The following is a 26247-nucleotide window of genomic DNA, read 5'->3' on the forward strand; positions in this document are numbered from 1 at the left end:
CAAGCTGTAATGTAAAATGAGCTGCTGCACATTTGGAAAGAATCAGCCACATTTGGCTCATTATATCCAAAAGATACTCCCTGCTCTAAGAAAATGAGGCATTAACAGTGTGACAGACTTACAAAAGCTTCACTGCGAGTCACTAGGGGTAAACTTTTTCTCTGGGCTTTTTTTCTTTTATTTCAAGTCTCCTCTACAGGATGTGAAAGTGAGCTTTACATACACACCAGCACCTACTGAAAGAGCATCTTCACATGGCATTTTAGCACATGTCTATTAATAAAAGCACACCAGAAAGATTGATGTAAGACACCATGTCAGTAGAACAGCACATCCTTTGCTGGAAGGCTGCTTCTATCTAATTATGGTAACCCAGGCCTTCCCCTCCCCCAGTGCTGTGCTGTTTGTATTTATTTTCCTTGAAGGAGAGGAGAGATAAAGCAGAACAGAAGCTTTCTCCAGTCATTATCAGCTCCTTCCTGAGCTGGATTTCAGCTAGGGGCAAGGAGAGATTTAGAAGCCTTTTCCATCTCCAGAACTTAGCAGCCTAATTTAACATTGCAATTCCTGCTGGGATCGTGGTGTGCAACCTGAAACAAGATGGAGAAGATAACACACACCTTCAGGTTATGTATCAGGAGATGCAATGACAATGTAAGCTGCCAAACTCACCCAAAGCAGGTTTACTTGGGCTGTCTCGAGTTCAAAAGCAGCCAGTCCATGGCATCAGAAGCTTGCTCAGTCCCTAGACTCCTGTTTGCTGTCTCAGGTACTTCACCTGCTCCTCAACACCAGCACTGATAAACCTGAATTAAGAGGTGTCCCAGTATAAAAACTCCTCAGAGACAAGTTTGGCAGCTCAGTAACCTGCTAGTGCCATGAACAACTTTCTGAGGGGTGAAACACACAAACAAAGACAGGAATTGGTTTGTCCCTATACGGAGTTAGGGAGATTGAAATGAAGGATCGGGGCCTTCCTGGCCCTCCTTCCGAGCCCCGTCGAAGCTGCCAGTGTTAGTGTTTGTTTGAACACAGAAATGTGGTTATGGCAGCCCCGGCGCTGCTCCCGAGGCACAGCCGGGATCCACGTTCTTGGAAACGGCACCACCGAGCCGCAGCTGGCCCCAGCGCTGGAGGAAGTGGGGCAAGGTGCAGATAAGGGCAACTGTGGCCCTCAGAGTGCGGCAGGTGAAACATCAACCCGACAGAAAGGGGAACAGGCTCCAGGCTGCCATGTGAACCACCTTGCCTTGGCTGGAGGCACTCCCGGAGTTGGGAACATGCCTGCACACACGTGCACCCAGCCATGGCAACGCCCCAGCCCCAGCACAGCCTGTGCCACACAAACTGGGTTACACAATTACCCAGGTGAGCTCTTTATTCCCATTCTCCAATTTTTATTCAGCAAAAGCATGCATTTTAGAAAATCTATGCAATTTGATTAATTAGCTTAAGATATTTAACTAAAAAAAAAAAACCAATCCAGAAGACAATGAACTACAGCTAAATGTAGCTTCTTGCAGTTGGTGAGCTCTTTTTATAGCACTGTATATACTGTATCCATCTCTGGCAGCAATCACAAAACAGGGAACAGAGGAGTTGAAAGCCTCAGGACTGTGCATGCGTAATTAGATGAGACACTTCCTTCACGAGGGTAATGTGAAACAGAAGTAACAAAGCAAAACAAGAACAATCTCCTTTGTGCTGCACACAGATTACATCATGATTCATATGAATTCCTTGCACATTACTCCTTTTGTGTCCCGCACTGATCAAGCATTTTTCCTTTTCAAAAAAGGCTCTGGACAGTTTCACAAAGGGTTAAAGCTTAGAAAGGGAGAGAGAGAAAAAAATCCTTGTTGAAGAATGCGGCGGTGCAAATGAAACTGAAAGCCTCGGCACATGCACATGGCCAAAAAATAACTCGGATAAAAACTTGAAACCCACAGTTTGAAGCATTTTAACAAATGTGTTCAATTTTTCTACTCAGCTGAAAGAAAATCAGTTGCAAAATACACACTGAAAGCAAACAGTGAATTTTGGTGATTTAAGGATACTGAAAGCTGTACATTTCTATAAAAAGAAAAAAAAAAGACAAAAAAAAAAGACAGATGTTCCGGGAATACTATGGCGTTCTACAATTCCTTTTGAAGTTTAAAAAAAAAAAGAAAAAAAGAAAATAAAAAATCCGCAGCAAAAAATAGCCCTGCTTCTTTTCAAGTGACTGCTGAAAATAGCTGGCAGTATTAAAATGAAAGCCCGTTAAAATGCCAGCAGAGCGAGCCCACGCCCGGCAGAGCAGCGGAAGCGGGGGGAGGCCGCGGCAGCCGCCGCTCCCGGCCCGCTCCGCTCCCGGGGGCCCGCGCGGCGCGCGCAGCCAATGGCGGCGCGGCCGGCGCAGGGCGGCCTTTGAACCCCGCGGCCGCTTCCCGCGGCGCCCGAGCGGTGCGGCACAAAGAACAGCCATTTTGTGGCAGCGCCGGCCAACGCCGCCAGCCCCGGCCGCCCGCCCCGGCCCCGCCGCTGCCCCAGCCACAACGGGCTGCCCCCCTGCTCCCGGCGCCACACACCGGGGGCAGTTTGTGCCTAACGCGATCGTTTCCCTGCTCTCCCCCCCCCCGGCCAAAATGCCGGTTCGTGTGCTCCGACATCTCCATAAAATGGCTGCCACGTCAGGCGAGGGTGTTGTGCTGCGCAAAGCCCTGCGCTGGGAGGTGGCTGCTGAGCAAAAACAGCCATTTCAGACCTCGGAGCTCCAGCCCTGCACAGAAAATGGCCTTGGAACTAGACCACTGCAACCTACTTTTCCCCCCAAAAAATAAGTTTTAATGCTAGAGAAGCCCAGAGCTGGAAACAGACACAAGGGCCGGCCCAGCCTTGCAGGGTCTGCAGCTCAAACCGTTCCCACGCAGGGTATTTCTGAGGTGGGAGAACAACTGCAACAGATACAGGCCAAGGGAAAGGAAAACTACGTATCCCACGCCTGTTACTTGCTATCCCTGCAAAACTCACTCCTGGGCTTCAGGGGGGCCCCAGCCTGCCTCTGGCCTCTGCACTTCCCATGAGGGCAGACCATGGATGATGTACCTTCACACTACCTGCCTTTCAGACATGCAGCACAGAAGATGCTAGAAAATACAGCAGATTGTGTTCAATTACTTGAGCAAATCTCAGGCACACAGGTGGGGGTCAGCAGGAACTGCAGCAGACCCAGAGCAACTTTTACCTTGGGCAAAGTTGCATGAAATCACTCAGCTCCAAGTTGGATTTACTGTCCAAGCTCAAAGGACAAGGTTGCTGGGCACCTGGAGAGAGGCAGGAGTACAAGCCTCAGCTTACAAACTGTAAAGAGTTAACACCATCTCTCTCTCCAAGAATAAATCATCTGCTTTGGGACAATTCTCAGGCATTTCTGTTTATTCCACACAGGCCTTTGTATTCCCTTAGAACTGGAAAAGGAGTCAATTCCTCAGTTAGGGCACTACAGTGGTGTTCAAGAACTGTATTTTCTTCCACTCTAACACCCTTCTCCAGCCCAGGTGAATGGCACCGGCCATATCCACCTCCTCCACCACCCAGGGTTCCCACCAGGACTGTGCAGCTTCCATGTTCAGGTACTTCCATGGATACCAAGCTGGTCTCAGCAGCATGAGAAGTGCAGACACCGGTGCATTTCGGGGTTACAATACAGCAAAGTGGTGGCTTTACTTCCTAGAAATCATTTCCCCTACTTCAGGTCAACCTCAGGAAGTAAAGCCCATTTTATGACATTGAGCTGACTCACACCTCACAAATAAGCTCAACAGGGTTCACTTGCAAATATCCTGTGCTCAATTGTTCCCACACTTCAGGTGTGCTGGTGTCACACACAGCAGGTTAATTCAGAGAAAAAAAAAAAGATGTGAAGGGGGAGAAGGGTAACCTCACACAACAGGTGTTAAATGTAAATGATCAATTATGATAAATAACCTTTCAATGAAAACCCCAAAAGCACACGAGACGTTATGCAAATCTCATACCCCTAAGGACAAAACCCCCTGTGGGACTCCTGCTACATGGCTCAGATTTTAGCTCCTATTCCTTTCCAACACTGGGAAAATACTTTCAATTTCCTCAACAAAGTATGTCAATTGCTGCTCTTGTTGATAATATCAACTTCAAAAAAGCATAAAAATGTATATAATCTGAAAAATAATTTTTATAAATGGTGACTTTTTACATAATATTTTGTGTGCAGCATTTACAGTAAAGGAAGCACAAGGGAAAATCTGATGTGTTTTTAAACTGCATTATTAGAAAAGCTCTGTTTAAGTGCTTCAACAATCCCTGAGGCTAATTTAGTTATTAATAATTTCAAATTAAACAATCTTACCCACATTTATTTTAAAATTTAAAATTTGACTGCATTTTAAATACACCCAGAACACCATCCAAGTTTATATTAGAAGGTTACAATAATTTGATAATATATATAGCCACACTATTTCAAGTTCGTGTGCTTAAGGAAGGTTGAATACTGGACATCAAGAATACTATTCAAACACCTGAACATCACATAGAGCACATGTGATACAACAGACAGTTCAGAGTTCTTTTTTATTAATGTCGGTTAAAAATGCAGCAAGACAACACCAGAGAAAAAGAAACAGACCAAGATTCAACTGAAATTAACAAAATGCAAAACTCAGTGATATTTACAAACCGAACCCAAAAATGCATATAGTTTAATTTCCAATTTTTGGAAGAGCCGACCTTTTAAATATAAAATGAGCTATTTGGTAATTGTGCTTCTGCATTCCCAGCAAACAAACATTTTCAGTATTTCATACTTTTCCCACATCAAGGTTAAGTTTCTAAAAATCTGTAAATAATCTCATCACTTGACAAAAGTAAATAAAAATACTCTGAGCAAAAATACGTTAAACAAAACAAGCAAATCATTTGGTGCCTCTTGTTAACAGTCCCAGTGTATATTTTATGATACAAAATGCCATCACCAGCAGGACAAAGTCTGGTTAAATTGTATAAAAATATTCTAAAATACCTCCACAGAATCAAAGTTCAACAAGCTCAAATAAAATTTGAAGTAAGAGGTATCCGACAAACAGGCTCTTTCCAGTTTATATTTTAAAATAAGCTTTTTTTCATTCATGTAACTTTTTCTTGTGCCTATTTACTATAATTTACTACTACACCAGGCTTCTGTATGGCCCTCAGTTAAAGTTTAGACTTCTGAGATTCTTCAAAGAAAAATTTGCCTTGTATGTAAAATGGTGCAATGCAGCAATGGCTAAACCGACAAGGTCATTTTTCACAGCACAAAAAACCTGAAAACTGAAATTCAAAAGCTGGAAAAACATCATACAGGGGCAAGGGCTGCCCTGAATAAAGGTACAGTACCTTTTGCCTAGGACATGGGCCCTTAAGTCACAACACAAGTTTCAGAAATTGCTACCAAAAAAAATTAGGGTGTGGCATGCTAACAATCTCAAGGTCATTCCTTAAAAAGGAAGCAAAATCAGTAAAATGTTTTCTATTAAGCACTGACAGTAACCCAAGGCTGTCAAAGTAAACAGGGTATTCACAGGTTTTACAAAAAAAAAAAAAAAAGAAAGTTGATAGGTCATACCTCGATGCATTGCTGTGGACTGAACCCTCCTCTCCTTGGCTTTTGTCCTTATTTCTCATCATCTTTTTATTCTTAAATATTAAAAGGGGGTCAGGGGTGTCTGTTTGCTTTGAAGTCCTGTGCCCAGGTATTTACTGTCAAAAGTTGAAAGAAAGGTAAGGTCCCAGTTCGTTTCACTGGCTTTCATTATCAGGAACAAAGTCCTGACGCTGCAATGATATTGTTATAACAATACACAGCACTGATCAACACGGCAAACCGGAGATTTAAAACAAATAATCATTTTTACAAGAAAAATCCGAGAATAAACACAGGAGAGGAGCATCCTGCAAACTTTCCCAAAGTAACACTGGATGCAAATAATCTCTGTATCTTATTGCGTCATCCCAATACAGCACAAATCGGTCGAAAATCAAAGTACTCAAAACGGCAGAAATCTAAAAATTATTATTATTAATTGCTCACCTACCTGATCCATGCACCGCCGCCAGGACCAAGTCGATATTAGTTTCGGGTAGTGGAAAAACATCAGATCCAAAATATTTGTAATTATACCGATAAAATACAAATTTCAGAAAATGAAAAAAAAATATATATTCTAATCCCAAAAATATGCTGCCGATAAAGCAAAAGAAGCGATAATTAGTACAAAAATGTCCGGGGGAAAAAGCTCATTAGGAGAGCGCACAAAAATGGAGGTACGCCATGGCTTCTAAGCTGGAAAAACAACGACCTGGGCTCTCTCCACGGCTTCTTCTTTCCAGCAAGGCACGAAAAGGGAGCCCTCAAAAGCTGCTTTTCTGCCCGAAAAAGGTCCGCTCGGCCCCCGATTAGTGCCTAGGAGAGGCAAGGGGCTGTGGGGGCCCCCTGAGGCTGCCTGAAAGTTAGGGAAAGTTGCGTAAAGTGTTGGGGAAGGCACGGAGCTGAGCGCGCTCTCTCTAAGGCACAGCCGCCATCTAGAGCTCCTTCCCAGCTCTGAGCTCTGCCTTTGATTGACACTCTCTACATTTACCCCACAACTCAGGTGATGTACCATAGACCCACCCCTTCATTTCTACCAAAAAAAGAGAGAGCCTCCACCTAAAGGGTGCCTGCTACCCCACAGCCCTGGCTCCTTCCAACTACCCCAGCTCAAGGGGCACCTTAACCCCATGTGGCTCAGGCACCCTTTGGAAGCCAGAAAGAAATGGAATTTGTGCCTTTTGTTTTAAAGATTTGTTAAATATTTCAGTGCCTGGGCTAAAATTACTTCCTCCCTGGACAGGAAGTGGTGCTGTTACAAGCCATTTTGAAGGCATGGAAGTGGAGCTCACAGCCATGCAGGCAGCAGCAGCCCACCCTGGGGGTCACCCCACCCAAGGGGCAGCTTCCCCCCAGTTTGGTGGCAGAATCCCCAGACAAGAGCTCTTCCCTTTGCCCCCCAGTGCTGGCACTGGCAGGGGGGGACAGGAGCATCACCCGCTCCCAAGCCAAGCCCACAGAGCTGAGATTGCCCTGCAGCTCCACAGCGCCTCCCTAGTGGTTCCCCCAACAACTCAAATCCAGCAGCCACAGCACTTCCATCAGCTACGCCAAGGAACTGCGCTCAAGCCAGTCCAACACCATCAAACTGCTCATTTCTAATGCACTTTCTTAACCCATTCATGCTCATTAACAGATTTTAACACAACAAATTAATTTTAAAGCTGCACAATAGCCAAGCTGCAGAATTGCAAATCGATCAATGGACATCTCCAACACGACATCCTGGAACTGAGACGATGTATCACCAAGGGAATGGAGTGATCCAAGTATCCCCTGACCACTCGATTCTGACTACCAGTTGTCTTCCACGACCAAAACCAACCCCTTAAAGCACAAGAACATCTTGGATATTCATAAGCATCACAACAAGACAGAGCCATCAGCCACTGGGGGAGCACTGGAGGACAAAGGGGCAATGGGCTAGTTGGGGGTTCTATGGGAACACCCATGGCTCAGCCTCCCAACAGCCCAAAACCATTGGCTTCGACCAGTAGAACCAACACCACATCCCCTTTAATTCCTCCAGGGACCTGCCATTTATCTCCTACAACCATCCATCCTCTTTCTCAAGAGGCTTCATTAGGAACTCCCCAATGCCACAAGCCATTAAAAAAATTTCCACTTTACCAATTATTCACAGAAGACTCCTTGCACCTCAACTGCAAGAATTGAAAAACCACAATGCAAGACCATTCCAAACATTTTCTGGTAACACTAAGGAAATCCACTCATTTGAATGAGAAACCCTTTGGGGTGGTCCCAGAATCCAACTCCACCATAAAAACACATGGCAAAACCAAACTGGGGCAAGCATGTACCACCAAAATGACTGGATGGAACAGGTATGAACAACTCATCATGGCAAAAATGGGTCTTTCCAAAAAAGTCTGAGCAAGGCAAATGTGGTTAAACACAGACTATGAACAGGATTTTGTTTGGGTTTTCAAATACAATTTCAAGGTTCTCTCAGCACCAGGTTTACCATCTTGACCCTCCAGCACAAAACAAAGACAACTTCGAGTTTCATGTGAAACATACAGAAAAGAAATGCCTACAGGTAAATTATCAGATCCACTAGAAACCTATAAGGAAATTGTGACTTCAAATATTAGAACCATTTTAGAATTAATTTGCAAAGGTTAATATGTCATCTGTAGCCATATCAAAAATAACTCATTTTCTCTCACCAAACACATGGCACAGTATTGTGACACTAAGGCTACATGCAAGAGCAGTGAAGCAGATTGGACACTTGCACAGAACAATTTTAAGACCAAAGAGACTGTTCAGGAAGTCTGTAGTCCAGGAAATCTGTTGAAAAGTTTCTGTACCCACACACAACCCAAGAACATACCTAAAAAAGTTACACAAAACATTCAAGTACTCTTTTATTGTCGTATTTTCTCAGCCTTCAATTGGTATCAATTCCATCTTAAAATAACTTCACAAAGTTCAGCAGCAGTGCCCTGACAATAGGCCAAGTACTGAAAACCCCTCGTATTAAGCACCTGAATGAACAAGCCAGCGAATAAAAATTCATTGGAAGTCATGGCAAAGTGAACATAATTTGCAAATGAAAACCACATTTGATACCAAGTATAGCACAAAATTTTACCTTGCCTCCAGTACTTAGCTAAAGTATTTCTCAGTTTAATAGCAACCAAAAATGTAACCCACTTCAATATCAACTCAATAAAAAATATTCAGCCAGAAAGGACAAACACAAAGTGTGAAATAAACCAAAACCTTTTATTTAAAGTCACTTTATAAATTACATTTTCTCAACAGCAGTAGCAACAGATCTTTTACCAAATTAATTTGCCTGTCATGCAAAAACAACCCAAAAGGAAAATTTTGCCACCCAGTTCTCAAACAGATCCATCATTGGATAATCACTGATTAATTCAAATGCAAAGTCCATTTTGATAGGATGATCACAACCCAGATCTTCTCTGGTTTAATAACATGAGAGTCCACGTTTTAACATCCTTTTCTTGGACAGACATCCCAGCACTCATGCATTAGTCCATTTCCTCAACCTCTCACTCCCCAGTGGAACTGCCATCTTGGTGTCTCATTCGTAGATTCCTTTTGACACTCTTCATCTGAATGGATTCTTTATGAAAAATTAGAAGAAAAATGCTGTTGGAATACACATCATTGCTTTAAACTAAGACATTCAACTACTGTACCTTGAAGATAATTTAAACATGTAACTGATGCTTCATTCCATGTTACATAGTCCACAATATCTACTTTTATCAGAAACAATGTCAAATAATCAATTTGAGAATTAAAAGAAAATTTTACCAAAACTATAAAAAAGTGGGAGAAAATATTAGAAGTCCAAGAACCCTTTCAGGATCCATGAATTCCATTTGACATTTTTAAACCACTAGAGAAATCTGTGGTGGGAAATCAAAGAAATTTGCTCTTGCAACCATTTTCATTGCACTGGCCCATCTCCTGAAACTGATATTGCTTAGTAGAACACCAAGGCTCATGTAACAAACCTCGATTTTTAAGTACTATTCAAGCTCCTTTCTTCAAAAACAAAGATCCATCAAAACCAATGAAAACTGGTTTCTTATAGACAGATGGTGACTGGACACAGGACATTCCACCATCTTAACCCAGTTTTCCAGCTCATGAAAGATGTACAGTGCAACAGCACACACACAAGCAAATGGAACGACTGGTTTGGTTACTGGTGGGAAAGGACACACCAGAAATCAGACAAAAATGGTCACAAGTCACACTAGCTACCTTCAGCAAGGCTCCTGAGCCATATTCCAACTGTACTCAGCATGGAACTGCAACCAAGCTCACAGGTGAGTGACAAACCAAACTGAACAAACAGCATCCACATGGATAAATACAAACCCAATGTTCCCATCTTCCTATCTTCTTCCAAGAAATGTAAGTTCAATTTACTTCAAGTAAAACCTTACTCCTCCTCACATGCAAAACTTAGGTACAGGAAGTTACTAAGTGTTAGGAACATCATTTTGAAACCAATGCTGACTGTAGGCTGACATGCAAAAAGGGTTTGAAAATGCCTTTGTGATTTTGAGTATCTGCACTCCAACATCAATTTATGTTTTTGAATATGTATAGGTTTAACCTCATTTTAGCCTGAAAGCCAACTTCACCACCACTCTGCTCCCTGATAATCCTGGGCAGATTCTGACAAGGGATGCAGAAATTACCCACAGCCCAGCAAAAAAACAGTGGGGCCATCTAGTGGTCTCTGCCTCAGCATCCCAGCTTCCCCAGTCTCACCTCAAAATAACCAGTTACAGCAAGGCCAAGAGCACTGGAAGCAGTGCAACAAGCCCCAGCCTGACTTTCACAAGTGCCCATATGTCCTGTTTTATGCTCTTCTAGAGACTTCCTTGTTTTAAATAGAACAGGAAAGTCGTGCACATAGAAGTGGAATATGGCATCTAGTAATTCCACTTTGCACTGTGAAACATGCATAGCTGCAGGAGTATTCAACCCCAGGACACTCTTGCTTTCAGAAACAAAACTTTCGAGTGTAAAGAAATGCTCTGTTTCAAACATTCAACTCATCCTCAGTTAAAACAATGTATTAAGTAAAGGTGTTTTTCCCTCACACTAAGCTGGTTTTGGGGTTGCTTTGGGTTTGGTTTTGTTTTTTTCTTCCAGTTCTCACCAAATTAATTTCAAATCTATTTAGGCATTTGAAGATTAATTAAAATTTGGAATGTTTTTTCATGGTAATGCCTTGACTGAAGTATCAAAACATGAAAAAAAAACCCACAAAGTTGTCCATTATTGACACTATCAAACACTCTGAAGTACTAACATATGTACAATGGAAATCCCATAAATAATAAGATCATTAAAATTATTTTTAGTTATTTTTAATAAGCTTAATATATAGAAATCCAATTACTGACATCAACTTTCCCCACCTCTAAAAAAGGTAATTTAGTTATGTATTAGTCACCCTTTAAAAGGCTCTTTTCAGTTGGGTTAGCCTGCCAAAAGCAATTTCAGGGCAAATTTCCCTGCTCGGTTCACCTACGATGGGTTGGACCAAGAACTTCATAAGTAACCCCATGACCTTCATCTTAAATGCTTCTCTAAACCTTGTAAAATAATTAGCAGTAAACAGAACTGATGAGGTATTATAACTAAGAAGACATTCTTGTTCTCCAAGTTATTACACATCAAAAAGATGCCACAGGAATGGCCAAAATATTAATAGCAGCCTCTACACTTGTGAAATTTACATTTGCTTTAAAAGATTTCACAGTGTTTGTTTACTTATGAATTAAGGCATATTTTACTAAGAAATTTCAATAATGTTACAAAAATACACTCCTCCATGAAGACATATGCAGTGATCCTACACTTGAGGTAGATACTGAAAAACCCATTTTTTTCCCTAGATGACATGAGTCTACCATACCTTCTGTAAAATGAATTAGGCATCTACCCATTTTTCAAGCTTCTGTTATCTACTAGCTGCTGGTTTGGTTTCCAAGCACTGTTCTTTTGGTCATGATAAATCAGGGGCCTGGGTAGTCCTGTAATCCTGACAAAGTTTCCTTCAAAACCACTGGTAACATGTTGGCACTCCATGCCATCCATTCCCAACCTGCCTAAAGGTTCAAGGCAACAATTACAAAACACCTGTGTTTACAAAGTTTTTCTCTTCAGCTTTTTTTTGCCATTATTTGTTGCTGTATTAAAAGATCAGAGCAACAATAGACATTGCTTATGGCCAAACCCAGGGCTTCAGCCATTTCAGGTCCACTGTGACCCCGCATTCCTTAAAGGATAAGACTGAAGCCCAACAATTCTCATGCATTAGACACCAACACATTTACAAACTATTCCAGAATGAAATCTGATGTTTAGACTCTTAACCAAGGTAACCTACTTGGGAAAGGGAATTCACTCCAACAGAGGGAGCTGAATGGACAAAATGAGGTTCTGAGCAAACCAAACCTCAAGTTCTACACTTCAAAAGTTCATTAAAGCAAGGTTTTACTCTCAACAACACCCCTGGTAACTTTTACACAGGAGGAAAGGAGTGTCTTCTATTGGCAGCTAAGTCCATTATTTTATTCTGTACCATCTTTAGCAGGAACTAAGTGCTCTGGACAGCCCTAAATCTGCTTTTACCACCTTCAGATGTTCCTTAAGCAGAGCAGTAAAAGCACAACTCATGTAGGTTTGGGTATTTTTAGGTAAGAAAGGCTATTTGCCAGGTTTGTCAGATTTCAAGGTTAATTCCAGATAACACGTGGCTTTATTCACAAATGCCCTCTTTTGTGCGTATTATTTTTAAATAATAAATTTTATTGCATTAAGCAAAGTATGCCAACTTTATTAGAGCCCCTGCTGTTTTTGAGTATTTTCTCTCTTGTCTTAAAAAAGAGTGTTAAAAATAAAAATCAGTGCTTCAACTAAACACCATGTTAACCAGAGAATCCAACACCAGACCTTTTACATTGCAATACTTTCAACAACTGCTTTTTGAAACAACTTCTTTTGTAGACAACTATTTCAACAAAATCATTTAAGGGTTTCACATTCACCTCTTCCTTCAGGTAAGGATTGTAAACCAGAAAAGGATGGAATAATTACTCAGTGTGTAACTGAAAAGCCAAGTTCTACGAAAAGAGCCAGATCTGACAATAGCTAATTTAAAATCCAATGAAAAAAACAAAAATGCACACAGAAAGATGTAGCAATCACACAAAGATTAATATTAAAATGGAACATGAGTCACATGTTTAGAGATTCTAGCAGGTGACTGGGGCTAGGAAGGCATCAGTGGATAGCATAGGAAGAGTTTTGAGGAATAGCTGGAGAAGAAACATATCAAGAAATATACTGCTCAACACACACCTGCAGTGGGAAAAACAGCTTAAGATTTCTGAAAGAACAAAGTAATAAAACTTACAGACAACAGTAGTAGAAGAAATTAAATACTTAGCAAAACTGAGTTTGTGTACACACATTAAAACTTAATTCTTTCAAGTCCATGATCTCTTTCGCTACATCTTTTTCTACTTCTTTTGCTTCAGGACTGAAAACTCAAATGGTAAAATTGGTCCAAAATCAAATGGGCCCAGAAGCAGCAGGAGGCCAGACTAAGACAGCTTGGCAAGGCTTGCAGCACCACCTCCCACAAATTCCTTTTCCTTTTCGGAAGGGCTCTGTGTTAGTCTTCACACCATGGAGTGAGAGAAGCCAGGACTCTGGAGTACAAAACCAGCTTCTCTCCAGCACCTGAGGCAGGGCAGAAGGCAGTGGCTGCTGGAGGGCTCTGCTAACAACCACAGCCATGGGACAGCTAAAATTCACTGTCATCCAGCCACTAAAAGGAGTGGATTTGCATCTTGGAACATTTTCCCAAGCTATTTGAAGCCTAAGGAAGGCCTTGCTCAATCAGGTAGCATGTCAGACTAAAAGAAACTGGCTCTTAAAGCATATAGCATATATTCCAGAGCACAGTGCTACAGGAATAGAGCTTCACATAAAAAAGTTAACCCATGTACACAAAATGCAATGGATGCCCTAAATCAAATATGCAGAGTCAAGAAGTCTGAATTTTAAGCAGCAAGAAAGACAAAAAGACTTGAGTCTTTCCACAAGCAACTCCCAAGAAAGTCATGAAATTTGCCAGAGACAACAAAAGGTCAAGACCAAATCCCTTTAAGGAAATGGGAAAAAATTCTGTCCCTCTATTCATCCAGTATAGAACTGAATTAATTTACCTACTCAAGCCTGCCAACTTTATGTTTTGACTATATGAAGAATGATTTCAAGTCTATCAGCTAGCAGTTTAATTTAAAAAAATACAGGAAACTGTACTGGCATTCATTATTTTGTGCAAAGCCAAAGTTTTATGAATGAAGAACAGAAAGAGAACAATTGTAGAACAGGAGACAGTCACTGTCTGCTCAAAGGCTCCCACTGATCCTGACAGAAGCATAAGGACAACACAAGATGCTTGTACAGCAAGTTCTTCCTGCTATACTTTCCACACCATTTGTTATCCAAATTGTGTGTAGTACCTCTCTAGAGACAGACATCTGCATACCAAAAACCCTTCTGAACAAGCACAACTATGATATGAAAGTTCTCAGTGAAATCTGGAGTCAAATCACAGAAGCCCCCAGAACTACAATCGGCTCTGAAAGCTGTTCTGCAGCCAGCCAGGGAGAGAGCACTATCCAAGTACTGCTCACTTCCCCAGGGCCCAGCAGGAATGATCCAGGCTCCTTTTCAGCTTTTCTGAAACACACATGCACACATGGCCACACACTAATGACTTTTAGAATGTGTTCAGCCAAAGCCTTCAGCCATTTAAACATTATAGCCATGTGTGGTTGCTGGGGTTTTTTTAAAGCTAAAAAGTAAATGTTATTAGGAATAACAACTTACCAGTGCTTCAACCAACAGCAGCTATTTTGCTTAGAGTGAGTAAATCAATTCCTCAACACATCTGTAGGGAAAATGGAATATTAAAACACTTGAATTAAAATAAATTTAAAAATAAAAGAGATCTAGACCTTAAGGTCTACAAGACCAAGCATTAGCCTTTATTACAAAAGCCCTCATAAAAGACAAATAAAAAACCCCCCCACAAACACAAAAAATCCAACCATTTCCAGCTCACAGCATGTGCTACAGAATTTTTTTATAAAAAAAATTAAAGTATCACTAAGGAACCTGTTATTAAAGAACCTGGAAACAACCCAAGAAATTCAGACCCAATCCACAAATTCATTGAGAAAAAACAACAAAAAAGATATTCTTTGAAGTTTTTCAAAAAGATCAATCAGGCATCAAGTGGAAGTATGCTTAAGCAAACACACTTGCCCTTCACAATAGAAAAAAAAATGCTCTTTTTACTGAGAGGAGGTATCTGCTGGATGCAAGGCAATTATGTAACATTTATGCAGAACAAATTATCTACGCTACCTTAAAGTTACTCATGTATGGGCAAGGTCCAGATGTGGAAATCTGACTCTGAAAATGCCAACTGGCAATCTGTATCAATAAATTCTTAATCACAGTTACCTTAAGCAAAGGTAGAAAGACCTAGAACTCTGAAACAACTCATGAACCTCCTTTTCAGGGTAAATTTCAACTCCATGAAACGAGGCATTCAAGTTTATCCTCCTGACACATAAAAGCAAACCACTTCCCTTGTAATCTCTCAAAATCTACTTATATTGAAATATAGCCTCAAATACATAAAAATTAATGAACCTATTCCAGTGACAGCATACTGTGCAATCCTCTAAATTCTTCTCTTCCATTTTTGACAGCTACTCAGAGGTGTAGAAAGAAACATGGGATGAGCAGGATTGTAATTTCTTTGTTGATGTAATTTACTTGAAACTCTTATTACAGAAAAAGGGCTTTAAAAAGCGAAACAACCAAAAAAAATAGCGGTAGGCTGGCAGAAACACATAGAATATCCTAATGCACGTGAGATTCAGAGGTTTAAAAATGCATTAATGAAATTTTAAAATGTATCTGAATGTGCACAAGCAGCTGCTACTAAATGGAAGCACAGAACTTCTGTGAAGTGCCCATCCACCATTTTAGAAGAAACACAACATGGCTGCTGGACCCTGACCAGCCATGAGGCATCCACCACTCATCCAAGGCACGAAAAATGAACCAGGAAAGCAAGTGTTACTTTGGCCCTTTGAATCATTTCACTCAAAAAAGGCCACTTAGAAACTACAGTCTATATGAAGGCAGGTGAAGTTAATGACTGGAGGACTCTCAGTTTACAGCTCTCAGCCATTTTTATTAATTCTTGGCACAGCTACACAGCCATCATCACTTCCAAGTTGGCTCTTGTTTTCTTTAGTTCTAGAGCAGGCACACAGCTATGGTAGTTTGACAGAAACTTTAATGAGGGTAATATTTAACACGGCTGTCACCACAAAGCACCTTCCCCTAATGACAGTGTTACGAAGGCTCCACCTGAGTTTTGTTCTTCTGACCTCAGCACACTTGTGCAAAAGGAATCTTTGGTGTGTCAGAGTGGTAGCATGTAGTAGTAGTGACACTTCTCTTCTTGGAAAAGAGTGGAGAAACCAAACAATGAGTTTTGTAAAAACAGCATGAGGATGTTGATAATATATTACATTTCATTCACATTAGTTATTTTTCACTATTATAGAATATACCCCTTGTATTTTGAGTCTCAAATTTTTACGTCTGAAACACATTCACTCTTCAACTACAGAAAAAATCACCAAAGCTACAGGTTTATGCCACGAGCCAGAAACCAGAGCTTGGAAATACAAGTCTTGGCTCAAAGAAATTAACTTTTCATGTTAACAGCTATATTTCCTGTATCTAATATCAAATTCTTTTAATCAGACTGCCTGCTATAATTGTTGTAGCCTGGATAATTAAAAAAATCCATCCCCTATTTAAAAATAAACGTGAATTTACTTTTTCTAGGTTACCTAACAGCTGTGGCTTATTTTTGTATTAAAATTACAGACACTCGAAGTACAGTACAGCCTATCACAGAGAACATGCCCGGCATCACAGGTATATGGCTCCCTCCCCCAAAGACTGGCACTAACCATCACACAGTGCATCTCCTTTTCCAGCAAGAGGTGAGGTCAGACATCCAAAAACTATGACCTGGTATCACATTTTCTGGTTTCTCTTGTATTATTTAATTAACAAAGCATTTTGGCAAAGACGATGTGTATCAGCACAGCAATGTTCTTCCACGTACGCTGTCAGTGCTACCAGAATCTATTCTATGAGAATATTTAACAGGGGTTTGTATCCCCACAGAGGAACAGCTTCCTCTACCAAGAAGGCTTGGACTCAAGCTGAGAGATTCACCTTGACCGCCCCTCAATCCTCACGAGCACGCTGTAGCGTAGCCATGAACTTGGAACTCCCCTCAAGTCCCAGTAGTGTGCATCTAACACACTGAGGTCTACTTTTCCTAGAGGGGAGTCCACTCTTAGCTGAAAACAAGTTGTTCTTGCAAGAAAAGGCAGCTCTGAAGAGCTCACAAAAGTTAAAGCTGTTTTTATTGTAATGACTATTCAGCACTATCAGCATTAGGACAATACTGGAAAGATGCAAGACCATTAAGATCGAAGTGCTGAATTTCATCATTACCATAAACACCAAGGTCAGGCAAGATCTGCTCTTGAGCACAGTGATTTTCTAATTTTTACTTTGCTACTCTTTTTTTGTTAAGAGCAGGTGAGATAGAAATTGCAGATTCAGACATTTCAGGATTTAATACCAGGAATGTAAGTCAAGTCTGACAGGTTCAATCCCATCAGCGTTATCAGACTTTTGTGTGACCCAGGCTGGGCTTGCCTTTATCGTAACAGACTGTGCAGTATCTGTGATTTTTGACCCTCTAAACTGAAAACTTACGTGGGATTTCAGATATGCCTGGTTGTTCTTAAGGTATGAGATAATTTCTAACACAAACTTCTAGTTCTCACACTTCCCATCACACAGTCACACGATGTAGTTGCAGGAACATTGTGACATATCACCTTGCTCGTTAGCTGTGTTTGCTGCAGGACATCCATGATGGTGGCACATGTCCAATATCTATAAATATAATTTGAACTCTACCTTGAACATCAGCAGTGACTCACTGCAGATAAAGCTTTATTACAACCTGAAGAGGCATTTTTGTAAAGCTTATGGAAAACTGTGTACAATCTCTTTTCTGTGAGCAGACTGAAGGCTTCATCCAAGCCAAAAAAAAAAAAACCCGGCTGCACTCAGGTGGGGGCTCACAATTGTATTTTTTGGTTATGATGATTCATTATGTAACTTGAAAAAGCAAATCATCAAAAGTATTTTTGGGAATCCTGATACATGTGTCCTCATGAAGACGCCTTACGCTTTGAGGTCCTGAGTATGCACAGAAGTACACGAGCATGGGAAGCTGTGAAAAGGAACCAGTTAAGACAGGCAAACAGGATCCCCCACTTTAATTACAGAGTGGTAAAAGCCTGACTCAAAGGTTACTCTGATCCTAAATGCAGAATTTGAAGTGTAAAAAGAAAAATTAACATTAAAAAGATGCTTTGTTGACACTGCAAGGAGAGCAAGATACCTCGTAACAAGTGGGTACCACTTTAGGCTTTTAGAATAAAATTTACACCAAAACCAGAATTTTAAAGTTTATTGTATAAGCAATTTCTTGAAAAGTTTATGAGCATCCCTTGCTAATAAACCAATACCTTGAACTAAGGAAAAGTATTCCTGAAGTTTGATTAGACAATATCCTTAGGAGATGACAGTCCTTTGGCTTCACCACATGTCAACATGGTCATAGCAGATTGTTAAAAAGTTGTACTTGTGAGTGAACATAAAATCTTCAATGATGCAGGAGACATTAGCATTGCTGTAGTACGTACATACTAACAATTTCCAAATGCACCAAGCTCAAAAGAAAATAAATTCAACAAGGTAAAACACTTAAACTTAAACATTTAATGTTTATTTTGAAAAAAAAAAAACTGTTTCCAGGATGATTAAAAAACAAAAACCACAAAACAAACAAAACCCCACAACAGTATAACATACCTGGCATGCACAGTACAGAATTTTGCTCAAGGTCTTTGGCCCAACCAGTCATCAGAATCTTTGGAAGAATCATATCCAGTAATAGCCCTTAAAGATAAAAAACAACAAAACCAGGTTTGTCTGAAAACAAGGTAGACACAAGCTCTTCAAGTACTAACATTTGACTGACAAACTTTCTGAAAACACGTAAAGGAAATGTCTTTGAATAAACGAAAGAATATTGGTTTTGTACTGTTGGTAAAACTTTCGTTTTTAAGCATTAGTCCCCCAAAACACAAAACAGGCCCCCAAAAATCTCCTTCTCTATGAATTCCTGAAATCTTCAAATACAAATACCTTCAAATACAAATTCTACCATTTCCCCAAAGATTACTGCTACAAACTCATTAAGTAAAATAGGACCTACAGAACTTCAGTTTATATGCAAATACTGTCCTTTTCCACCAAATATAATACATATATATATAGTACCCATATAATATAAAAATAAACAGTCCACTTATTAAATAGCCTTAGTAAACTGAAATTTATACCCAAGCAGCACATAAGCATGACATTATATGAAGACAATCTACCTGTAACTGCAAAGGAAAGCTTTTCAGAAGTCAAGACAATTTATAAAATGTGTCCCCTCCCTATAAAAATGAGATGTCTTTCTTCTTTCCACATCTGCACAGTAGCAAAAAGGCAAATTCCAGTTTCAAAAAAATAACAAGGAAATGAACATACTAACACAAGGTATAACCATTCTTACCTAAGAAAAATAAGGCATGAACGAATCCTCTGGAAGCTTATCAGGAAATAAGGTTCTGTTCACGAAATCCTACCTGAAAAAACAAAGTATGGAAATTTTCAGTATTTTGCTTTAGAAAAGCAGCATTAGTCATATGTCTGAAATCTATCAATCTTTAGATAATTATTAAGTTGAGAAAAACTTATGATCACAGTAACTGTCTTTTGAACTGAACTCTGAAAAATAAAAGTATGAGTGGCTGTACATTCCTGGCTGAAGAAAAACCCACTGGAGATGAGTGACTGACATACAACATGCACGATCTGTGTTTTTCATGAAGAACTGCAGTCAGCTCTTCTGTCTCCCATTACTTTAATTTTGAAAAACTTAGAAGTTAAAATTCCAATTTAAGATTTTTTTTTACTGAGTAATTTATCACACAATATCCCTCAGCGCTTTTACTTTTTTTTTCCACATTAGAATCTTTAGCAGTAGACTATACAAAATTAAATAAAACCTTTGCTGATAGCAAGGTTATTTTAAAATGGCTTCTGTCATCAGCTTCTCTGAATTTTAAGTCCTAAGTTATTTCATCTCCCCAAAAATCCATCTTTTTTGCCCTTTAGAATACAGTTTTAAAGCCTTCAGCTTCTTTAACCTTTAATCAGATCTCAAGCTATGGTCTTTAAACACAAGGAACACCATATTTGCACAACCTCTAGCCAACTTTTCTTGCCTTTTGTGAAAAGCCATATGATTTTATTTTGCAGCAATTATATCTATCACCAGCATTACTTCATACTCTAGAAGTGTAGAATCATTCTGTAACTATACAATTTTAAAAACCATTTTTATGCTGGATTAAAAGATGTATAAATTCAAACCTACACCTTAAATATAAAAAACCCGCCGCAGAAGTATTAAATAAAACACGTTATGAATTGCAAGTAATTTATTTTCTGCACAATTACCTGCTAATTTATTTTATTAAAATAAACCAGTCAAAAGTGTTTAAAAATTATCCTGTAATATACTTAAGACAAATCCAGAAGACACCCACCTAAAGCTAGAACTTTCTTTAGGGCAAAGTGTGTATGCCAGAACCTGTTCTACACTGCAGAACTGTTGCTGGGGTTATAAAACCACCATAATCCAAATCTAAAATAAAGACACCAAACACTTTGCACAAAGGTGACAGAAGTCCAGTGCTTGCTAAAACTTGTATTTCTATTTCCAAAAAAAGGGCTAACTTCAATTGTTGCAATGACAGATTCTTATTTGCAGAAGAAGTACCGAAAAATGTAGATTTACCTCCAACTGCAGTATTTAAAATCCGCACAAGAGTTTTATAACCTTGCACAAGCGTACACCATTAAAATCCAACAAATATGGCTATACACAACCTCCAATTAAAACTAAAGTTTTTAGTATTTACCTTTTGCTCTTCTACAGGGACTTTTTATATATTTAAAATTACAATTTTACCCTTAAATTGGTAATTGCTGAACGCAAGCCAACCCAAAACAAACGTCAGCCATTACATTTAAACTTGCATTTTTAGAAAGTCTTGCAATAGGTCATGTACAACTTCTAAATTATCAGAACACCGAAAGGATGATTAAAATGTTTTGTAAAGAGAAGTAACAGTGAGATCTCGGAAAAACCTATAAACTGAATAATAAAAACAAACGTGATACCCATTAAATGTTTTTTAAAAGCTTTCCATGTCAGACGCAAACTCATCCGTTTCCTTATCGTGTAATTCGTATTTAAGTAACTCTTTTCTTTTTGTAGTGTCGCCTAAATCACAACTGTAGTATTTTGCCAACTTTAAACAGTAGACTTGGCATGACCGAGCTTTGTTTTTCTCAAGCTTTTAAGTTTCTACACTGCCGTTTTAATTGCAAAATCAAATTTGCACGTAATTCCTAGGAGTTTTCTTTTAAACTTCTGCACCTGAATTGCTGTTTCTCCAGTGAAAGCAATTTCTCTCTATTGTTTCATAAAGTACCAATCGGTCTCATCTGCAGCCCGTTTCTCTTACTGGTTTACAAAGAGTTAAAAGCCAACACCCCACAGAAAAACCACTCCAAGTTTTATTTTTAAGAGAAAAGGACATGGCGTCTTTGTTCTTAGAAACTACGAAAACATATCCCCATCCGACCAGCGACGGGCAAGAAACGCTCTTTACATAGACACGGGGCTAAACATTTCGGTGATGCTGTCGTACAGCCTTCACCTCTCCCCCCTCCCTGCACTGCTGCATTGGAGTTCCAAGCTGGTTTGCAGATACCCCCCCTTGAACGCTGCGCTGGGGGGAACCGGTCTGCAGCCCCCCCTGTGCTCGGTGCTGCACAGGGGAGCCAAAACCCGCCACGGCTCCCCCCGGGGCTGCATCGGGGACAGGGCGTGCGGAGCCTCCCGGGTGCTGCAGGAGAGCGAAGGGAGCGCCCGCAGCCGCCGAGGGTCACCGGGGCTCCCCGTGTCCCGCCGCTGCCCCTCAGCCCAGCCCGGTCTCGGGCACGGACGGGGGTCTCCGAGGGTACCCGCAGGTCCCCTCAGCGAGCGGCGGGGGGGGAAGGAGGGGGGCAGGGGGAGGCAGCGCCCCCTCCCCCTCCCGGCTCCAAGGACATTTTGTTTTTCCTCCCAAGGACAAAGGACAATGAGGAGCCCGGAGACTCCGGCACTTACCCGGCGAAGAGCAGCCCGCTGACAGGCACCCGGGGCCCCGAGGACGGGGCGCTGCTCCCGGCTCTCCCTGCCCGCGGCCAAGGGCGGCCCCGCGCCCGCCCGGAGAGGGAGCGGCGCGGGCAGCGCTCGGCAGCCCGGCGCCATTGCTGCCCGACCGTCGGCAGCCCCGCTCGGCAGCCCGGCTCGCCGCCCTCCGGAGCCCCGGAGCCCACAGAGCGCCGGGCCCGATTTGGCGCCCGGGAGCGGCACCGAGAGCGCCCGCCGGGCGTCTCCGGCGCGAGCGGCGGGGACAGCGCCGGGAGACGGGCGGGAGCTGCGGCTGCTTCCCGGCCATCTTGTGCCGTGTGTGTGAGGGAGCCTCCGCCGTCTCCTCTCAACTCCTTGCTCCCCTCCCCCCGCACAACATGGCCGCCCGGTCGCTCCTCACTGCGGCGGGGAAGGGGCGGCACCGCGCGCGCGCCCCGCCTCTCCCCGCCCTCGGCTGCGCGCGCGCCGCGCGCCGCTCCCCATTGGCCTCCCCCCGCCCGGGCCCCGCGCGCTCCGGCGCCGCGGCCTCCCATTGGTCCGCGCTCCCCGCCTCGGCCGCCCCCCATTGGCTCCCGCCGCCTCCTCGCGCGCCGGCCGCAGCAGCCGCCCCTCAGGGGGAGGCGGGAGCGGGAGCAGGAGCGGCCGCCGCCCCCTCGCAGCCCCACCTGGCCGGGCCGTCCCACCTGAACTGCCCAGCACAGCCCTGACCCCGCCGGGCCCGAGCGCTGCCAGACCCCGCTGCAGAGATCTCCCCATGCCACTGCCTGTCTGCACTGACACACAGCGGGGTTCAGCCCCCTGAGCTGGCTGCTGGCGCCCCGCATCTCACGGCCCCGTTTGCCGCCATTCCACAAACACCACCTCTGTTATCAGCCTTTGACATGAGCCAGGGACAGCTCATCCGCCGGAATCCCCACGGGGAAGGGGGGCCACGAACCCCTCTATTCCTATGGGATACACCCCGATGTTGTGCACCCTCAGCTCCAGAGCCGGGCTGGGGCACAGAGCCAGCACAAGCCCCAGTCACCTGCCCGTCTGCCACATCAATCCCCCATTAATGCTGCTCAGAAACAGACACACAAATAAAACTAGGTATCCTGCTTTTTTCAGCCAACACCATAGAAACTCTGGTATGCCAGTCTCACCAGGAAACTGTCTCCTGTTTTGACTAGAGCCATGGAAACCACTTCAGATATCAGCAAGATGGAAAGACATCCCTCACATTCCTGGTCACTGCCATGAATCCTGTGCCAGCCCCAGTTATGGTGCCCCTCTGCAAGAAGCACACACAGCAAACATGACAGAACTGATATTTATATCAGTTTTACTAATATAAAGTTTCACTTCAGCAGTCACTTTGAATATTATGCACACCTTTCACCTTCTTTCATTTGTCCAGGTGACTCCATTAAAAGCAGAAAGAAATTGTCTACATCTTCCTTTTTCATATTAATGAACCTGGGTTATTATGACAGAATTAAACTAACAATACTTCCAATGATTATGGAAGGCCTCAGGATCCAGTCTGGCACTAGAGATCACACAGTTGGACTTTGGCAGCTCTCTCCTGAGCTGAGTCCTGGAAAAACCACAAGGAAGTGGCCAGCTGACAAGAATGATTGTGAGCCAAGAGTTGTATTTCCTTTCAAAATACTGAGCAAAGATGACCTTGTGTATAGGATAGCAGAGGATATCTACTACTTGTAGACAGTGGGATAAGGTGTTACCATCTTCAGAGAAGGGATGGTGGTGACCCACATAAAGGTGCCACAGCATGGGAACCTCCAGTCAAGGAATCAGTGGTGGTACTAAAGAGCCAATGCAGCTTCTCACTGAAAAGGGGCAAAATGCCTTCTTTTTCCCCTCTCACAACAGGGGAAAAATTGAAGTTCTAGTCTACGGAGACTATGGATAGCAGAAAGCCTGCTCTGCAACTTCTTTCCCATTTAGATTCCTGCAAAGGCCAATCCTCTTGCTCTCAGTGGAACTGCTCAGATATAACTGTATCTAAAGGTGCCTGCATGGACAGAACTCAGACGTTGTCCTCCTTGGAAAACCACCAGCAGTGAAAAAAGGGGGAAGGATGAGGCAGGATCCAGATGAAAGCAGGGTGTAGCAACAGCACTTCTCCTTATGTCAGCATTTTCAGCCAATCCTGCATGGTAAAACTTCACAGCAAAGACCAAGATTAGAAATTCCATTGTTTCTTTCTCTTGTTTCTTCCCAAAACACAAGAACGTTTCTAGCAGAATATATGTGTGATCACTTGCAATAACCAGATGAAAGGGAGAAAAGAGATCAGAGATTCTAGACATAACAGTGCCTTGTAAGAGTAGTGTGATTCCAGCCAGGAGAGTTGAGATTGTGCCTGAACAAGACCTAACCTGTGTGCTCAGACTGTTATCTGATTTTCTCTAGCTGTACCAGACTGTCTAGTCTAGTAGACTGTTCCTCTTAAAAAAAAAACCAAAAACCCTATGTACATTTATAGATAAATGTTTCTGGAAGTCTGTTACTCTACTGCTGCTATGTGTAACCAAAAAATTACTAAAAGTCTAATATCTTCATTAAATATATGCAGCACTGCTCTTTTCCTTCCTGGGCACCAAGATGTGAAGCAGCTCTGAAAATCCTTCCACGAGTATCCATGACCTCCTCTCCTCCTTGGCCCTGAGTAGTTGCATGGAGGTGAACACAAGTACAGTCACTCTGCAGAGCCATGGTGTTGCTGTTCCTTACCAGGAACAGACTGTTTGCATTCTTCTTCCTAATGAAACAGTGGAACAAAATTCTCATTCCTACTGCCTCTGCAGTTACCCCGTTTTTTTCCTCCTAAATTCAGCATTTCTACACTGCAATTTCCTCTATAAAGTTCATTCCTTCTTTTTCAGATAACACATTTTCTTCCTTTGTGTATCATTAGACCAAACACTTCAGCCATATTTTATGAACCACATGTCTGAAAATAACGACAAGTTAATGTTTCCATTACTAATTTGGGAACTATTTTCTGAGATTGCGTCTATGGCTGGAATTCTAGATGGAGGCACAGAACCTGACTTTCTGCTACTCTGTTTTCTTCTAGAACCTTTCTTCCTTCCCCCAGCCCCATGTTATTATCCCTTAGGGACAACATACAAAGGCACACTGTGATCCCACAGGGCAGTGTCCCTTCCCCACCTGTCCCAAACTGCCCTCTGTAACAGAGGACACCAAAAGGTTGGTGAAGCAGTTTATTCTTTGCTATGGCCCACAGATCTTTGGAGACACAAATTTAACGGAAAGACAAATATTGGACAAAATGGTTGGAAAGGCAAATACTGGACAAAATGGTCAAGTATTATATCTGCCTTTTGAAGGAGAAAACAGGAGTCTGAACAAGAAGAAAAGTCACCAAACTTTTCTTCAACCAAAACTCTCACTTTTCAGAAGAAATCAATGCCAATTTCCTAGGCCCTAGGCCAAACAGAATAATTTAGATTGCTCGGACAGAGAATATGCAAACAGGATATGGAATGCCCTTTGAGCACAGCGAGCTGTTTGTGGGAGGCATTTGACTTCCTGTGAACTGGGTGTTTATTGAAGTTATCACTTTGTCCTGAATCAGGCAGGGGCTCTATTTTCAGATTTTGTATGTAACCTGGAACATGTTGGTCAAACAAACATTATGCATTTTTTTTTTTCTCCCCCCTTCTGTTTCCTTCCTCAGTAATTGACCATTAAAATCACAGCAACTGCTCAAGTAGGTACAAATTCACCTTCTAAGCATGGAACCACATTCCCCGTGTGACTGGTGAAGATGATTACGGTATATTGATCCCAGCTAAAGCTTTTTGCTATTGTCACAAGACAAGCAATAAACCCACTAGCAGCAAGGATAAAACTCAGTTCTAGCAATGAACTCGTGCTGCTCATTCTGCTCCAAGTCTGGGACTGGAGCTGAAATCCAGACTTTTGCTCCAGCCGGTAATGAATAATTGCAAACACATCGACGCACATAAAGAGAACTTTTACATATGCCCTTCTTGTTCCTAGGCTTTAACACCAA

General features: G+C 42.1%; 1 protein-coding gene across 2 annotated transcripts in view; it reads right to left on the reverse strand.

Moving 5' to 3' along the window:
- The window catches only part of CHD2 (chromodomain helicase DNA binding protein 2), a 71382-nt gene extending 48759 nt beyond the window's left edge, over positions 1–22623 (reverse strand). Inside the window, exons 1-6 of one of the 2 annotated variants that reach the window (XM_077185546.1) lie at positions 22173–22623; positions 19503–19575; positions 18749–18835; positions 14582–14642; positions 6099–9269; positions 5630–5763 (exon numbers count right to left, since the gene is read on the reverse strand). In XM_077185546.1, the coding sequence (XP_077041661.1) occupies positions 5630–5691 (62 nt within the window). In that variant the 5' untranslated portion in view covers positions 5692–5763; positions 6099–9269; positions 14582–14642; ... (1 more) ...; positions 19503–19575; positions 22173–22623. The other variant, XM_054642445.2, reaches the window with a different exon arrangement.
- Positions 22624–26247: the final 3624 nt, after the last annotated feature.

Source organism: Agelaius phoeniceus, chromosome 13, assembly GCF_051311805.1.
Source record: "Agelaius phoeniceus isolate bAgePho1 chromosome 13, bAgePho1.hap1, whole genome shotgun sequence".
In the NCBI taxonomy this organism is placed as follows: domain Eukaryota; kingdom Metazoa; phylum Chordata; class Aves; order Passeriformes; family Icteridae; genus Agelaius; species Agelaius phoeniceus.